Source organism: Hordeum vulgare, chromosome 4H (genome assembly GCF_904849725.1).
Source record: "Hordeum vulgare subsp. vulgare chromosome 4H, MorexV3_pseudomolecules_assembly, whole genome shotgun sequence".
In the NCBI taxonomy this organism is placed as follows: domain Eukaryota; kingdom Viridiplantae; phylum Streptophyta; class Magnoliopsida; order Poales; family Poaceae; genus Hordeum; species Hordeum vulgare.
The window spans coordinates 484,413,896-484,431,697 of record NC_058521.1 but is presented as its reverse complement, the minus strand read 5'-3'; the positions used below and the strand labels follow the sequence as shown (position 1 = coordinate 484,431,697).

Genomic DNA, 17,802 nt, shown 5'->3' with positions numbered 1-17,802 from the left:
GATTTTCGAAAATTTCATGCAATTGAAAGTTGAATTCGGAAAATGTTCATCGAACTTGAAAAATGTTCAACGAAAATTGAAAAAATGATTTTCAAAAATTTCATGCAATTTAAAATAGTTCATCAAGTTTTATAAAATCATTGAATTTGAAAAAAATCATTAATTTAGAAAATAATAATTCGTGAATTTGAAACAAAATCATTGAACGAGAAAGAAGAAGGAAAAAAAGGAAAGAGAAAAAATAAAAAAGAAAGGAGAAAAAGAAAAGAAAGGAAAAAAAGACAAAGGAAGGAAGTTATAAGAAAAGGGCAAAAAGACGGCAGTTAACGTAACAGCCAACGTGGCGTTATGATTGACGCGTCGATGCCTTCTGCCGAGGCTGCTAGTTCAATCCCCGCAATCGCTTCATTTTTCAGCTTTTGAAAACCCGAAGATGGGCCGGCCCGGTGCGAGCGCTACAGGCGCCCGTTTACAAAAATGCACGTTAATGGACGCCTGTAGCGTCAAATAGGAAACGCCATCAAACATGTCCTTACCAACGCTTTCTCGTTCCAAATGAAAAGCCCAAAGCCCCTGTTGGAGGTTGAGCCGGGCCGCCAGCCGCGGCTTCCTTACCCCGGCCGGGCACATCTCTAACACCGCTATCCCCTTCCTCCTACATTCGGCTCTCCTCCGACTGCAGCTTCCGGTCTTCCAGATTGCTGCCAATGGCGCCACCGGTGCGGCCATCCAATGGTAGGTGGTGCATACTCTCCTCCCTAGTACCCAGTCCCCACGCGCATCTCTGATTCGGTGGCTCTTGCTATCGCAGCCACGCTTCTCGCTCGGCTCGGGGAGGGCACGGCCAGGTTCGAGCTCCTCGAGGACCCCGCGCCTGCTCCGGTTTGGCCCCGCCTCCACGGCTTCGCCAGGATTGGATCCTCGCTGTACGTTTCTCCGTCTCCATTTATACCTGACTCGATTGAAGTGCCGGCGGAGTTGAGTTACAAGAACTGGTTCCCGGTCCAGGAGGGGCGGCTGGTCGGCGGCGCTGAACAAGGTGGAGCACTACGGGGTCCAGAGAGTCACCGGCGATGGACGGTGCATGTTTCGAGCCTTGGTAAGCCGCGGAGTCATCTCTTTCTGCTGGATTTTGCATGTGCTTTAGAATATATATGGTCTTCCGTTCCTCTTGAATCCTGGTGTGTTTCTCTGCAGGCTAAGGGAATGGCAAAGACCAGGGGAATTCCATTGACCCCAAGGGAGGAGGTACAAGATGCAGGTAGTCCGAAATTATTTATGCCTAGCTCATGGACATATCTTCGCAATATACTTTACCTTCTTTTGTTTGTGTGAGATTACTTTACTTTCGCTTTGTGTAGGTAGTCAAACCTTTTGGGTTGTCAATATGGAGATAGTTTGCCCTATGTGTAGGACTTTAGTTTAGGTTTCGGTACATATCAGTAACATCTTTTACCCTGGGGAGAATTTGTCTTTCCACCAATCAAATATGATTACAGTTATATTATGAGAAGGCGCTCCCACTTTAACAACCAAAGCTGTATTCACAAAATAGAACATCCACTAAATATAGGTATCATTGTCAACAAAAACATGCAAGAGATAGTGGTACATGGTAGATAGGTTCAAATGTATTTCTAGGTCATAGACCTGGAAGGCAATTTGGGTGTAATTGTTACACTCAAAGGTAGACCCCACTACTCTAGACTCCAGACGATTATGGCCATGAGAAAGAATGGAACATTTTTCAGTCATCGAACATAAAAAATACATGGCATGTTCCCTACACCTACTCCTCAGAGCATCTCCAACCAAACGTCTATATAGCAATTTCCGTGTGGTGAGCCTCTCTGACCAAAAAATCCTCTTCATATTTCTTCATGCTCTGACATACCCTCCATTTTCGGCCCTTTGTATTCCACTCTTTCTTACTCCATTTCACAAAAATGGCATGTTTTGGACATACTTATTTGACCGCTGGTATTGTTTCAGTATTTAGGTTGGAAACTTGAGAATCAAATGTACATATTCGTGTCGGAAACTATTTTTAAGATACTATAATTTTATTGGGTGTTATACATATGCTAAAGTAGAAACTAGTGCTCAGAATTATATTTTGATGATCGTGTCACTGTCCAAAATGTAACCTTTCCTTGTACCGGAGGAATTACATTTTATCGATATGATATAAATATCAATATTCTTTTACTGGCCATATGTGTAACCGCTGTAATTTCAGTGGCTATATTTGTAACAGCTATTTTTGGACGGATACATTTGTAATGGCTATATTAGTTTATACATGCAAAGTTATTTGCCTTTATATGGTTGTTCTCCTTTACCACATCACAATTAATGGTCGTAGCTTACTCATGTAGTGTCTCTTGGATTCTTCATTGTCCGATGATGGCAATGGACTTTTTACATCAAACCAATCACACAATCAATATTATCATTTGAATACACAATTCTAGGCCAAGACCCATTCGTATATGCTAAGTGATTCATCGCAACAGGTTTGTTGTTAGTCGATATGTTTTTGTTCACTTTTTTGTTTAATTTCTTGTCTATAGCTCATGTTTATTTCCGTTTAGAATGACTTGTTCTCTAACTTTTGACATAGTGTATGCTGTAGAAGGCAATTATGACTCCTTTGTGTAGAAAAGTGATGCATGTGGACATCTTGGGCTATCTTTTTTAAGAAGATTACCCCAACATTTGAAATACCAACTAATGGAGTAGCACCCGATGCTACAGATGATTTTGGATTGGAGTAAGTACTGTTATAGAGTGTCTTAAAATGTTTGAGAAAGCTATTGCAGAAGTCTTCGGAGGTGGATATTTGAGATGTTGAAATGAAAAATGATGTTTTGCAACTGGAGAGTAAAGAGAAATTTTGTCATGCTGCTGGACAGCTTTCCACTTCGAATGCATGCAAGCTATGCTACTTAGCATTATGGGAAAACACCTTTTTTTCTCCTATTGCTTGTCATCCAGCAGTAAAATTCTCATTTGAAGATCTCAAATACTCATTCCTAGAGATTTCAACAATAGTTTTTCACAAATTTTAAGACTTTATAGTAACACTTTCTTCAATCCAAACATAACTATCTGTAGCATTCTTTGCTACGTCATACATTAGCATTCCGTAATGCTACGGTAATCTTCTCCGTCGAATATAACCCAAGATGTCCAGCTCCATCTCTTTTCTGTACAAAATAGCCGTCATGATCTTATACAATGTGCACTGTGCCAATTTTTTTTTGAGAGAAGTCATTCTAAACCTATGCGAAAATAACAAAAAAAAGGAGAACAGAAATAGATGGAGTGATAACAAACCTGCACTGAAATATAATTGGGTTGTTGGTAGGAGCATCTGGAAAGTAGTCTTTGTATAGTCCAAAGGACTATTTTTCTAATAGGACGAATTACCTCTGTTTAGGCACAGAACCACCATGCCATGGCTTGGAACATTCAAAAGCTGATATTATGTGCTGGATATGTAGTAAGAATAAGTACTTTGCCATCATGTGACGATGATGAATCCAAGAGACACCACTTCAGTAAGTAGTGACGGCTCATTGCTATCTTGTAGAGGAGTAACAATCAGGAAGAGCGAATGACTTTGCACATATATAGACCAGAAAAAGTAGCCATTACAAATATACCCATCAGATAGAACCATTGCTGTTGAAAACATAGCGGTTACAAGTATATTGTTATTTATATGATATTGATAAAATATAGAATAGTGGAATATGGAGAGTGAAAAATTGAAGAGTCCGCTGGAGCATGAAGCGATATCAATAGGAAATATTTTGGAGAGGCTCCCTGTACGAAGATATGGAGTAGGCAAAAGCTTATCCTGTTGCCAGGGATATGTGAAGAAGAGCTGTACGTGTTTCTTTTAAATTTAAATTGCACATTCCTTACAACCTCCCCATCCCAATAAACCTGAGAGTACCCATCGCTCAACCTTCGAGCTGGTCATATAGTATTGTTATTGCCTTGGAAATTTGCCAGGTCTCCATTGAAAGACAGTTTATTGTTGAAATATATTTTTATGATGGAATTTACCTTCAATATCCTAGACGACTTACGGCTGGCAGTGAAAGAAGTTATATGTGACAACCAAACCGAGCGTCAAAAGTATGAAGAGGCAATTATAGCCATTACAGTGGATGAATCTTTGAAACGGTAAGGTTCCTATAGCTTTTTTATTTACTTCAATATCATGAAATTAGATATGCTAACGGCTATGCCTGCTTTTGTAGATACTGCCAAAGGATAAGGCGACCTGATTTTTGGGGCGGAGAGTCAGAACTCTTGGTATGGATTTGATGGTTCTAAAAGTTAACATGCATAGTTGATGGAGGCATCAGTTCTTTGTCAGATTACATCTGGAGAACATCTGACTCGCATGTATCAGTCATTTTATGTTTTAAGCAGTACAGTTCATGCATCATTCTTCCTTTTTAGCGTGATAAAGTCAAAAATATACTTCTGTTTAACTTCTGGATGTTCTAAAGTAGGCCACCCATTTCTGAGTAGATTGATATTGTATTTGTTGCTTAAATTGTTATATCTGTATACATGGCTCATTCACATATGATTTTCATCCGGCATCTGCTCTTTCCAGGTTTTGTCTAGACTGTGCCGGCAACCAATCATTATTTACATTCCGGAGCGTGAGGTAAATTCAACTGCCTTAGGTGACGATGAATCTATATGTGTGCAGAATGGAGAAGGATAATAAAACTTCATCTATATTTAATAATATGGTTGTGACATGATGGAAGCGATTCTCATAAAAAATATCAATGGAATAGTTGATCCAATTAGCTCGCTTTTATTATTGTTAAGGGAGAGAAACTGAACAACAGGTTTTGGAAGAATAGTGACTTTAAGAACACCATCATCATCACTATGAACATTGCATTGTACTATGATAAAAGTTGATGAAAACAGAAGGCACACATACTAGCAATTGATAATATGTAGCCAAGATTTCTTGGTACTTCAATAACAAAAACTAAAAGTTCGTTTGGAACTAGACAATCTGCCTAAAGTTTCCTTCAGAGTGGTGTTGAAAATCTAAACTGCATTTTGGTTTCTGTTTCCTTGGCCCGAAGTTCTGAATCCCCAACATCCCAGATTCCGGGCATAATTAATTGGAAAGACGTCTGCGAAGTGCAAATTGAACTGTTTGAAAGATTGGTGGATACCTTTCCTTTTGCATTATTTCGATGTTTAAATCCAACGTGTCTCCAAAATTGGAAACACCGTGTGGATTTATTGCACCATTTTATCCTTTTCACTGCAATCATGTTTGCCCTGTATATTATGCTTGACTCGGTGCTTGTCACCTTTTTTCTCACTTCATCTCGAACTTAATCTGCCCTTCCTTTGTGCAACAGTACCGCGGACGGGGCAACGGGTTTATCCCAATTGCCGAGTACGGGTTGGAGTTTACCAAAGACTCAAAAGAGGGGAAGAAACGGGTGCCGGTGAGGCTATTATACAGCGGGAAGAACCACTATGATCTGCTGATATAAAATGGGCACATGAGACACGTCCGGGCTAAGCATCAGACAGAATACCGGCAGCCACACCGCCCATCCGTGGCACATATATAAATTCCCGTTTTCTTTCCATGGTTACATTCTTCGATCCTGCTAATTAAGCTCTTGTTCTTCGGTTATGATGCTGTAACCGCTGTTTCGTTCATCACGGTCATGGGCATTTTGGGAATTTGTGGATTTGGAGCTAGAATTACCACCGGCCTGAACCTGGTGATAGCGCCACACGAGCTAACTATGTCTCTGCTGCATGGTGATGGTGATGGCGTGGAGGCCAGTGCTGCTTTGGAAGTGATTTGGTTGGCGTCGTGCCGTGGGGTTGTTGATTGCGTTTTCCGGTTGGTGCCGGGCAGGATAATGGTGCCTTGGTCGCACTCGGTGGTTGACGACGAGGCTCGCTTCAAATCCAATCATCATGTGGGTGCAGGTATATCGTCTCGCAAAGACGCAAAGCACTGCTGAACGGAATGATATATTCGTTGGATGAGCTGTACGGGCGTGTTTTTTGTTGGGGGGGGGGGGGGGGGGGGGGGGGGTTACCGTCCCGTCCGGCCCAATGAACAAACGTGATGGTTATCACGAGCACATTCCAGTATGCTCCAAGAGTCAAGTCCTAAACATGCTTGAACCCGGCGTTACAAAAATGAGCTGTAGCCTGCCCGTATAATAAGCACAGAGAGACAGGCCACGCAGGAGCAAATAAATGAGCAAATAGTAAATGACCACGGCAGTGCGTCGATGCCGTGCGTGCTAGTAGCGCAGTTGGCACCGGCCCACTCGCCAAACCTAAACGGCCCGGCCCCACGCCCCAGCCTCTTCCGTTTAGGCGTGCATGCAATAACAATACAGGAAAGAAGAGTTAATGCTTACGCAGTGCGCTCCCTGCCTCCAGCAAACAAAACCAAACAGGCAGAGTGGTCCGGCGAGGCAGCAGGGAAAGAGCTGGCCGACGTGGGCCGCACCGCTCGCCGCTGCGGCAGCCAATAATATCTCCCTCCCTTTATACTCCCCGCACCTACATATTCCTACCCCGAAAAAAAAAATACTCCAACAATTAGTACAAATTATATCCAAAGAATATCTCTCACCTCTCGCCGTCGCAGGGGCTGACCACTGGGCCCCCCGCATCGATGCGGATACCAGCAGTCGTAGCCGTTGCTTCTGCTGCACTTCTCGCGCCAGTCAGACCGAGACCCAGAAGAGCTCCGTCCCCGCGTGGCCGCCACCAACCGCACACCCACTGGCAGCCGGGCCCCCGCGTGCTTCCGGGCCCCCCGGCAGCCGCCCAGCCGGGGCCACGTTCGTGCGCGCAGCAGCAGCAGCACGCTCTACTATAGAAGGCTGTAATAATTAATCAATTGCGTACTCGTTAATGAGCACTGCTGTAGCGCGCGGCGGGCCCCGCACCCTCATCCCACCGCCCTTTCCCTCCCCCTTCGCTTCGTTCGTTCGTTCCCTTTTTCTTTCCGCCGCGGCAACTGTGAGCCGGCCCGATCGAGAGACCGCCATAATTCATTCCATCCATCCGTCCGTCCGTCCTCTGCCGAGTATATAAGCGCGGCCATTGGGGGCGCTCGTGGGGTTGTTCGTCGCATCGTCGCATCGGGCGCAGGGGGGCAGGCAGAGATCAGATCGGGGGAGAGGGAGACCACGGCGACGGCGGCGACCATGTTCAGCGGGACGCAGCAGAAGTGCAAGGTGTGCACCAAGACGGTCTACCCCATGGACCAGCTCTCCACCGACGGCGCCGTCTTCCACCGCGCCTGCTTCAAGTGCCACCACTGCAAGTCCACCCTCTCCGTATGTCATCTCCCCTCTTTGCCTTCCTATCATCTTTCTAGTTTCTACCATCGCCGGCCGTCTTCTTTTACTTCCGGGAGACAACCAAGAAGATCGTCGGGTGGATGTCAACGGTCGTCGACGGATCTGTAGAATGAAATGCGATGTCAGATCTGCGGACTGGTCTGCCGCACGGATCTGGCGCTTGAATTCCCTGTCAGAATCGTGTGCCTGCCTAGGATAGGACATAGGAGATCACCATGGCTTTGTTCATTTCACCTTCTCTGGATTGGTAAAAACAAGTAAGAGAAATAACAATCTATCTGGACATCTTGTTTTTGCTGTTTGGCAGTTTAGCAGCTACTCCTCGTTCGAAGGGGTGCCCTACTGCAAGCCCCATTTCGCGCAGCTGTTCAAGGAGACCGGGAGCTACAATAAGAGCTTCCAGTCACAATCCCGTAGGTTTCCATTTAATACTAATCTGCAAGCATGACAGACGTTGTTATTTCCTTGATCGAATGTGTCCTGATCCTTGGTTTTGCTTCTTTCAGCCGCGAAATCTGCAACGGACAAGTTGACTCCTGAGCTGGTCTGTACCATATAGGCTGCATGTACATGTGTCTTTTATCTCTTTGCTCAGTTAGCCTTATTATGTGGAATGCGCTTTTTCAGACTAGATCGCCAAGCAAAGCTGCTGGCATGTTTTCTGGAACGCAGGACAAGTGCGCCACTTGTGGTAAAACAGCATACCCTCTTGAGAAGGTAACACAATTGTACATTCTAGTCAATTTCGTCATTTTCACGAAAGAATCGTAAGTTTCAGAATGTGAAAACTGTCGGTTGACCGTTTGTGATTGAACACAAGGGTATATAGCTGTATAGCCTTCACTTTACTTTGTTTAATGATCTGTATACCTTTTAGGCAAGCAGACTTCCATGATAATCGTCTTGAATCATCAATTTCCTTTTCAGTCATATCCTAAAGCCTCCAGAACATGCAGATGACTCATGCCTAGTTGTTAAACTAAATCTTGCAGGTGACAGTTGAAGAGAAGTCTTACCACAAGTCCTGCTTCAAATGCTCTCATGGAGGCTGCGCCCTCTCGCCCTCCAATTACGCGGCTTTGGAAGGCATCCTCTACTGCAAGCACCATTTCTCACAGCTTTTCAAGGAGAAGGGGAGCTACAACCATCTGATCAAGTGCGCATCGGTCAAGCGCGCAGCAGAGGCGCAAACCGCACAGGCCGCGGCACAAACAGCACAGGCGGCTGCTGAATCCTCCTGATTATGCTGCCATCTTTAAAGTGGGCTTTGAGGCTGGAAGTTTGGAAGCCTTGCTCTTTATTTACGATTGTAACCTGCTGTATGCTGTGTTCAAGCTCCGGGGATACCAGGACCTATCAATTTCGTATCTCCTTGTGTGCTAGCTGGATCACGTTGTTGAACCATGGAGTTGATGTCATTCCGAAAGAAACTGTTGAAATTGCTGTGCATCAGGTACTGGTATAATGAGTTCTTGTGGTGCCTCAGTGCATCAATATTTCAGCTGCGTTGATGAGCACCATTTTCCTGTCTGGTCACAATTTCTACCACATTAGCAAGGCTCTGTTTGGAACCACTCGAATTATATAATTCAGTTTTTATAATTTATTCTATCTCTAAACAGGATATATTATGGTGTAGATTATAAAAACTATATGAACAGATTATGGTGTAGATTACAAAAACTATATGAACAGATTATGGTGTAGATTATAAAACTAGATGGACAGCTTATTAAAACTCACAATCTACTCTTCCCCAGCTAAAATCAGATTATGGATTGCTAATGATCCATTACCCTTGTAAAGTTGGAGATAATTACATTCCTGCCATCGCCACCCTCCTTTTAAAAAACAAAGGACAGACAGGTCATTATGCAATATAAAACCTGAATTACAGTTTATATAATCTGACCTCCAAACATGTTCACTAAATTACTTTTATAAATCAGATTATATAATCTATCTTCATAATCTAGATTATCATAATCTATTGTGGTTCCAAACAGGGCCTAAGAGATCTCCATTAAGTAAGATGTGCTCACGCAAACTGCCTCCGTAGAACACAAACACTTTGCATTTAACTATATCTGGCGAATTTCAAACATAAAACTGGAGTACACTGGAATTGTGTATATGAAAATTCTACTCCTTTAAACCCATTCTCAAATTCATGTATCTTCTGCACGATCCATTCCATACCGTATAGAAATGAAAAAGGGAAAAAGGCATAGCTGAACATCTCTCACAAGTAAAGCCCCAGCAGTTCAACCACTACATCTAAGAAACCAATGTGTGCCTGAAAGTTTCCCCAGTTTGTTAAGCTACCCTCTTTCCGTGCCTTTGCTGAGCCAGAACATAACACATTTCTACAGAACCACCCAAATCACATCGACGAATCCAGTGAGCCACAAGTCAGCTTGCGGTAGTTCTCCAATTTTCACCAGCGTACACACCTTCGATTCCAAGTTCTTCCTCTATTCTTAGAAGCTGCAGAGACAATGCACACAGTCATCAAAGACCATTCAAGACAAAATAAGCTATTTAGAATGACCATATAGCACTATGACTTTAGTCAAATGCTTCGGTGCATGTATTCACATAAAAGGCATCAAGCATTCAGCAGAAACCTGATTGTATTTAGTGAGGCACTCTCCACGGCAGGGGGCACCGGCTTTGATCTGTCCAGCTGCTGCACCGACAGCCAGGTCGGCGATGAAAGGGTCATCCGTGTCCCCAGACCTATGTGACACCATCACACCCCAATGAGCATCCTTTGCCTGTTTCACAGCCTCTATGGCCTCAGTGACAGTGCCCACTTGACTTCCCTACACACATGAAAAAGAAGAGGAAACACATAATAAGGTATATGAAAAAGAGAATCCATGGACAGTTAAGGAAATCAAGAGAGTAAGTAAGAATCAAGGAGGCAAGTACTACATGTGCAACCATGTGGCTCTTGCAACCTTATGTGCCTACAATCAGTTCAACAATTAATTGCTCATCTTCGTGAATTCAAGCACTACATCAAATTGTGTGTAAGTGCCCTTAAACTCAAATCATGTCATGCAAAATAATAAGCACAAAATGGAAGGAGCGGCATTCAATCAAACAAAAAACCACACTGAGTATCCAGGAACAAAGATTGCTGTGGTTAGTCAAAATGAATTGTGGCTTGTTCCAGCTTAAAAATGCCTAATTCCAGAGTCTATGTGGTATTGTTAGCCTTCGGGGTCCCAGTAACTTGCACAAAGCAGCATTAACAAATTCATAAACATCAATAGACAAATGAATGATTTGTGACTTACCTTGAGAGTAAGAGCGTCACAAGTATATTCATTTACTGCCCGCTTGATGCGTTCAGGATCTGACATCAATAAGTCGTCTCCTACAACCTGCAAATGCATTATGGCATGAGCCCCTGACAGAAAATAGAAAATAAAAGCACAATAGGTACCTGACATAGCTCTAGGGTGGTAAACTTTTTCGAGTGCTCCCAGTCATCTTTGTCAAAGGGCTGTTCAATGGAGACAAGTGGGTACTCTAGTTTACAAAAAAGAGGAAATATAAGGTTCATGAAGTCAAGAGATTTGTCTTCCAGAATATGTAAATCCACAAACAAGTGATACCTGAACATAGTTGACTATAAATCTCAATCATATCATCCCCAGTTTTGAAATTTTGCCCCGTTTTCTTTGCAGATTTGAACTCCAGGTCATATTTCTTTCCTGCAAAGAGATGCATGAGCAAGCAGGGAAGTTAACTCACTAAAATAGTAAGATTAGTCAACAATAGCCTGCAATATACATCTGACTGCTATTCAAGCTCACTGTTTCTAGCTTGAAAAAACTCATTATTTTCCATGTTTCAAGGTCATACACTTGCAAAAAGTATAACAACAGTATAATAGCAAGAGATTGGTCAAATGGTGCCTGATTGGAAATGCTGATCACAACGGTATGCTTTAACTAGCCCTAGCATATTAAGTTACAGACAGCAAGGATAGCTGTAAAAACAACAACGATGCAACACAAAGAAGAAGCTGGAAAACATAGTAGGATAAAAAACACATCCTTCTAACACAGCAACTCTATGGAACTATCTGTGAAATGCATGCCGTTACTTGCAATTCTATTGGGTATAGTTATGTAGATGCCCAAGATGTTATTCAAAGGAGAATATAAATCATTGTGTTAACGGCTAAGGATGCATGGATGATAGAGATTTCACTGATTTATCCTTACCTACGCAAAAATCAGTAGCAGCAGCATCAATTGCTAATTTGATCCTTCCATTATATCCAGCTCTATCTATTGCCGCAATGACAAGATCCAGGCCTTCGGTTATACTGAACATTCACCAGACATAGATATGGTATTTTAAGATCCATATGTAGGTGTTCAAAGGGGAAACTGAGAAAGAATGCACGTCAGGAAAAAGTAAAATCAGTTCCTTACTTGCCTGGAAATATTTGGAGCAAATCCACCATCATCGCCAATGTTGCAACTTTCTGAACCATACTTCTCCCATATAATATCCTAACAAATCATTAGTAACAGATTGTTAGTGAAAATCAGCATACATTTCTGTGCAGAACTGCATTATAAAAACAAAACTTTCAAACAGCTGGACAGCCAATGTTTAAGTAATTTCCTGTTTTGTCTTAGCAGCAATCACCAAGAAAAAGTAGTGCCAAGCAAATTAAGAAGACAGAAAAGAGAGTTGACAAGCTAGCATAAGGCATAAAGTTTTCGTGGAAACACAATGCTTGTTGAATGTTTGATGGGCAGGTAGCAGGTTGACCCAAATATGGGACTAGAAAATACACATATAGCCAAGAAAGTGTGCACAGTGTTATTATTGAAGTATATCTGTGAAGCAGTTTGCTAAAATGGAGGGTACCTTCAGATGATGATATGTCTCTGAACCCATCTGCATTGCTTCTTCAAAGTTTTTTGCACCGATGGGAAGGATCATAATTTCCTACAGAAACGTACACTTTACTTCAAAGTACTATGCAAAAAAAAAAAACATTACAGTATATTGGGATGTCAAACTACATGTAGTATATTACAGTAAGAAACAAGGTAGTAACAATCTTAAACTCTGCAAAGTTTTGGGGTTAATAGCAGAGCCTAAGAGAGTGTTCTTAGCAGTCTATTTGCAAAAAAAAAAAAAAAGTGTTCTCAGCAGTCTGCAAAGCAAAGTTTACAACAAAAGGTAATCCTAAATGCGAAGTGGAAATACTTGAATGGGAAGATTATTTCCAGCATGGGTTCCACCATTAATGACTGTAATTGCTGGGACGGGAAGCGTTGTTGCGCTTTTACCAACAAGATCTGCTATATGCTTGTACAGCGGAACCTGCACAGAAATAGGCAAACAAGTATAAGAATTTGTGTCATCGTCGCAGACTCATTTTTCACCTAAAACCCAGATAAAAAACATAAATGATACCTCTTTCTCAGCAGCACCAGCTTTACAAGCTGCAATTGATACGGCCAGCATAGCATTCGCTCCAACCTCAGTCTGAACAAGGTTATCATAGTAAATTAGTTACTGTATAAGCAGGATGTGTTACATGGTGCCCTCACAAATAACCAGAGGACAATGCACATCCACAGAAACTTTTGCTAACTACACAATCGTACTAAATCGAGATACTCTTTTTTGGCACAAAAAAAATGAGATACTAGTAAACCAGTATTCATTACAACCATCGAAAATGGCACATCATTATTTCCAGCAGGGAAGCCTAAAATGAAGCAAGCCAGTGCCAAATATTGCCACCGTGTAGCAAAGTATAGAATTGGAGTATGTGGTTAGGGAAAACACCTAGACACGGCATAACAGCATCCTCATATGATAATTCATTATCACATTTACACAAATAGAGCTTGGCAATGCAGGAACAGATCACCAACAGAGAATGAGAGAGGGAATCATCGGGGTTTCGACTATGTACCCTGTGGTGTGCCTTGTCCAAGTCCATGATGGCCTGGTCGATCTGCGCCTGCTGCTGCGGATCCATCCCCACGAGCGCCTCCGACACCTTGCCGTTGATCAGCCGCACCGATTCAGCGACCGCCTTGGCGAGGAGCCTCCGCTTCTCGACGTCCCTCGTGGCGTCGACCGCGGCGCCCTCGGGGGCGCTCGGCCCGGCCGCGGACGCGCGGTGCACGGCCTTGTTGGTGTGCAGGTCGACCTCCACCGCGGGGGCGCCGCGGCTGTCCAGGATCTGCCGCGCGCACACCCGCGTGATCACGGCCGGCGCCGCCCGCCGCATGTGGGTGGAGATGAAGAGCACCGGGTCGGCGGCCTTGGCGCGGACGGCCGCGTTCACGGCCTCCTCGATCTTGCGCGGGAGCAGGTGCTTCTCTAGGTACTCCTGCACCGACATGGCTGCGGCGTGGTCTGCCCCACTGACCTCGCTCCTCTCCGCCCCCACTCTGCTCCCGCGATTCTGCTGGGCTTGTTAGGAATTGTGACGAATTGCGCCTGTGGGAGGAAGACCAGACCAGCACGCTGTGAGTGGAAGGAAGGAGGAAAGACCAAAGACAGGTTAGACGTGGGCCAATTTCAAGCTGGGCCGAGACAGTTTTTTAGTTTGGGTAGACAAATATATCCGTTTTTTTAATATTACTCCCTACGTCCCAAAATAAATATCGATGCTTTAGTACAAAATTTGTATTAATTTAGTATTAAATTTACGTCACTTATTTTGGGACATAGAAAGTACTTTTTTTATAACAAATTCTGAAAATGTATGGGCCACCCTTAGACCAAAGAGGTGGTCTTTCATGTTCTTTGGGCCGAAGAGGGGCTTTTGGGCCACACTTTGAGGGAAGTACTATTTTCGGTTTACGTGTGGCCGAAGAGTGGCGCAACTGGACCGGCGATCCGTTGTCGGTCGGCCGTAGGCTCAAGAGAGTTGCTTCGGTTAGCCCGAGATCGAAGAGTGGTCTTCGCCTAACGCGCAATCGAAGAGGTCGGGATAAGACCTACCGTCTTCTTCCTCCCGATGCTAGTGCACTCTGTGTGCGCGCTGCGCGCACACACTCTTCTTATTTTTCGCTTAATCTACTTCGTTTCCATGCCATTCTCACAACCATTGATCATATCCACTTGAGTATAGCTATTCCCGATGGCCTAGGCTCCGGTCTATCCATGGGGTAGTCCTTTCGGAGCTGTGGTGAGGAGTAGGCATGGTGGGGAAGAGCCATTATGGGTAGGAGGTGCAGCTGGGGGTAGGTGTGACTAGGGCGGCTTCATGGGTATTACGAGTGGGGCAACCTCTAGGAGCCGAGGCGGATGCGACGATGGTGGTGGTGCACAAGCTTCGGGAATAGACAAGCTCGCAGCCGACAACTCATGCGTCAAAGGTATAACCATCTCGTCGAAAATTTTAGTGTTTAGTTAGTGTAGATGATATTGCATAACGCCAGCGTTAACTATAGTGTGGTTGTATTTTTAGTCGTGAAATTTTTATGAGTCGGAATTGCATAACAGTAGTGTTAACTATCCACGGGGTATGAACCCGGCCAGGGCAGTCAAGCTGCTAGCGAGATTGGCCTATTGAGGTCACAACAAGAAGATGTTGATGTTAGCTATCCCTGGGAAGATTCAGATTACGTGCCACATAATTTTGTGTGGTTATGATGCAGGCCAGAGTAGCCAGTCGACATTATTTGCTAGTAGTGGTTTTGCTGATGGGGACGAGGGAGGGAAACAATGCAAAGGGTGATGGAGGAGGAGGACGAGGATGGATTTTCGGAAGATCTGTATTCTAATAATTTCGAGGAGGAAGTGAAGGAGGAGGCATAGACTACCGTGCCGGCAAATATTTGGGATGAGGTTCGACCCTTTGACTAGGACAAGTTCGGGTTGTATCTGGAGCGTTACCATCATACGACAAGGATCTACTTGGTTCCGTCGGCTACTCCTGATTAGATGGAAAACCCTCTCACTCATGATATGTACCCAATTGCCTCTGTTGTGGGAACGAGACACCATAAGGTACGTACCATGTAACTCATATGTGTAGTATCTCATAACATAAACATATACAATTGGTTAAGTCTTCATGTATAGAGTGACTTGACAATCGAGGCATGAGAGGTGGTTTTCGCTTTAATGCGTCGGGTTGAGAGGGAGGATATTATCCCATAACCAGAGCACTTATCATGGTTGAGGCGTTTTGATGAGAAGCTACGAGGGATTTATGCGGTTGTTACATGTACACGATCTTCAGATGTTGCAGTTCCTCGTCGAGCATATCACTCGACATGTCCCTCCGTGCATCGTTCAGAACTACATCGAATGGCTTCACCCCCAGGTCGAACTTACTGCCCGCCACCTCTTCACAACCAGGAAGCCCGTCTTGGCATCAGCAAATGGGACTAGGTAACACTACTTTGTACTTTATTTTTAGAATTGTATGTTCGCAAATCAATTTTACACGTGCAACTCTACTTTAGTAAGCAACGAGTGGCCACAGTTCATGCATTTCGTGTAGTCGCCCATGATAATTGGTGTTGGTTCGTTGTTAGAGGGCTTCGACGATGATGATGACCAAGCTACACACACTTATGAATCCTCTTAGATAGTGTTTCAGACTCCACCACCGCCACCCCCCGCATGAGACACAAACCGCGAACGACGATGGTATCTTCGTGAAAGTGCTAGTTATTGACTAGAGGGGGGTGAATAGGCAATTTTTATGGAAAGCTTCAAAACAGTAAAAGTGTTCGAAGTGAGCAGATGCGACTAAGGATCAGTAAGGGATATCAATCAAGGGACTAGGAAATGCATGCAACAATATGAAGATATTCAAGCAAGCATGGGGTAGTCATCATGTAAACAAAGATGTATCGAAGATAAACTTAAGCAGTACGAAGACAAGAGGTAATCAGATGTATGTCTTCCGCGAATGTCTTCACACAAGAACAAGCAAGCAATGGCTTCACAATATAAATCAATATGTAAAGAGTGGAAAGTTAGAACCAACTGCTTGACGAAGACACAAGATTTTTTGGACCAGTTCCAGTTGTTGTGACAACTATACATCTAGTTAGGGAGGTTGAGGTTCGACTCTCATGGCCTCGTCTTCACCTTATTCCCCTTGAGCCAAAGTCACTTAGGCCTTGCTCAATCACTCTGGTAAGTATTCAAGGTAGACTTCTGAAACCTTCACAAACTAGGTCACCCGACAATCCACAATGACTCTTGGATGCTCTAGAACATGACACCTAACCGTGTGGAAGATCATGGTCTTCGAGTGTAATAAGTATTTGGTTCTCTTAGAACTGAACAGCTTCAGTGACGCTTAAACATTGTGGCTCTAGGTGTTTGGATTTCTCCTCGCTAGATAGATCTCTCTCTCTCTCTCAATGTCTTTGAGGTTGGTTGCTCCAAAACGACAAAATTTGTATAATAACCCTCAGCAGCCAGCAACTTATGGTGGAGGGAATGGGCAATTTGTAGCCAACAGGAAATCTAACATGATATGACCGAAGTGACCCTAGGTTAATGGCCAACCGACAAGTGTCACAATGATCCGATTTCAAAGACTCACTGAAAGTGCAAGCTATGCCCCTAATCGTCTTTTTGTGTTGATGACAACACATACATAGGAAACTAATCCTATTTGTTGAGTGTATCTCAGGATGGAAAGTACTTTAGTAGATTGGGAATTATGTGCAAAAGGTTGTCTGAAAAGATTGGGGAGTTATATTTCGAGAAGGCTCGGGATTAAGAAGAGATGATGTAGATTAGTCTTTTGAGTTTACTGATATTGAGTATAGGGATCCCGCACTATTAAGAGGGGATCACAGGTTTTGCGATGAACTTGCTCATACCACAGCTTTACTATCATACCAAACACCACACAATCTCCACTATGTTCTCATTCAAAACAGGACTATTGCCTCGAACATCCGGCTCCCTCCGGACGTCCGAGGGCCGGACGACCGGCAGGCTTCGGAAATCCGCAGCCCGTCACCAGAAGTTTTGAGGCGTATAACTCGGAAATCCGGCTCCCTCCGGACATCCGAGGGCCGGACGTCCTGCCAAGCCCCGGAAATCCGGAAGCATGTACCAGTAGAATTTGTGTTCCATAACTCGGAAATCCGGCTCCCTCCGGACGTCCGAGCGCCGAACGTCCGACCCCCGTCGGAAATCCGGAAACTACCACCAGTAGAAGTTGAGCTGTATAACACGGATTTCCGGTCTACTCCGTACGTCCGGACGCTGATAAATTCAAAATAGGTTCAGTCGTATCTACAGGCCTCGGACGACCGACCACTGTCGGACGTCCGGTCGCTGATAAATTCAAAAGAGTTCCAGTCGTGCCCACAGGCCTCGGACGACCGACCCCTGTCGGCCGTCCGGCCCCTCGCGGACG

General features: G+C 44.1%; 3 protein-coding genes across 3 annotated transcripts; 2 read left to right on the top strand and 1 right to left on the bottom strand.

Moving 5' to 3' along the window:
- The first annotated feature begins 622 nt into the window (after positions 1-622).
- On the top strand, positions 623-5,701 carry LOC123449065 (OVARIAN TUMOR DOMAIN-containing deubiquitinating enzyme 3). Its single transcript, XM_045126149.1, has 8 exons — positions 623-735; positions 812-926; positions 1,009-1,099; positions 1,198-1,261; positions 4,092-4,197; positions 4,275-4,329; positions 4,640-4,693; positions 5,418-5,701. Exons 1-8 carry the CDS (start codon positions 708-710, stop codon positions 5,553-5,555), a joined length of 651 nt encoding a protein of 216 aa, XP_044982084.1. The 5' UTR covers positions 623-707; the 3' UTR covers positions 5,556-5,701.
- Positions 5,702-6,947: 1,246 nt separating this feature from the next.
- On the top strand, positions 6,948-8,904 carry LOC123449066 (LIM domain-containing protein WLIM2a-like). The gene is made up of 5 exons (XM_045126150.1): positions 6,948-7,379; positions 7,711-7,816; positions 7,910-7,947; positions 8,031-8,120; positions 8,396-8,904. Exons 1-5 carry the CDS (start codon positions 7,248-7,250, stop codon positions 8,642-8,644), a joined length of 615 nt encoding a protein of 204 aa, XP_044982085.1. The 5' UTR covers positions 6,948-7,247; the 3' UTR covers positions 8,645-8,904.
- Positions 8,905-9,533: 629 nt separating this feature from the next.
- On the bottom strand, positions 9,534-13,925 carry LOC123449064 (cytosolic enolase 3). Its single transcript, XM_045126148.1, has 11 exons — positions 13,366-13,925; positions 12,858-12,929; positions 12,648-12,764; positions 12,303-12,383; positions 11,862-11,938; positions 11,645-11,748; positions 11,030-11,128; positions 10,858-10,943; positions 10,709-10,795; positions 10,031-10,228; positions 9,534-9,890 (listed from the first exon to the last, which is right to left on the bottom strand). Exons 1-11 carry the CDS (start codon positions 13,798-13,800, stop codon positions 9,816-9,818), a joined length of 1,431 nt encoding a protein of 476 aa, XP_044982083.1. The 5' UTR covers positions 13,801-13,925; the 3' UTR covers positions 9,534-9,815.
- Between the last annotated feature and the right edge of the window lie 3,877 nt (positions 13,926-17,802).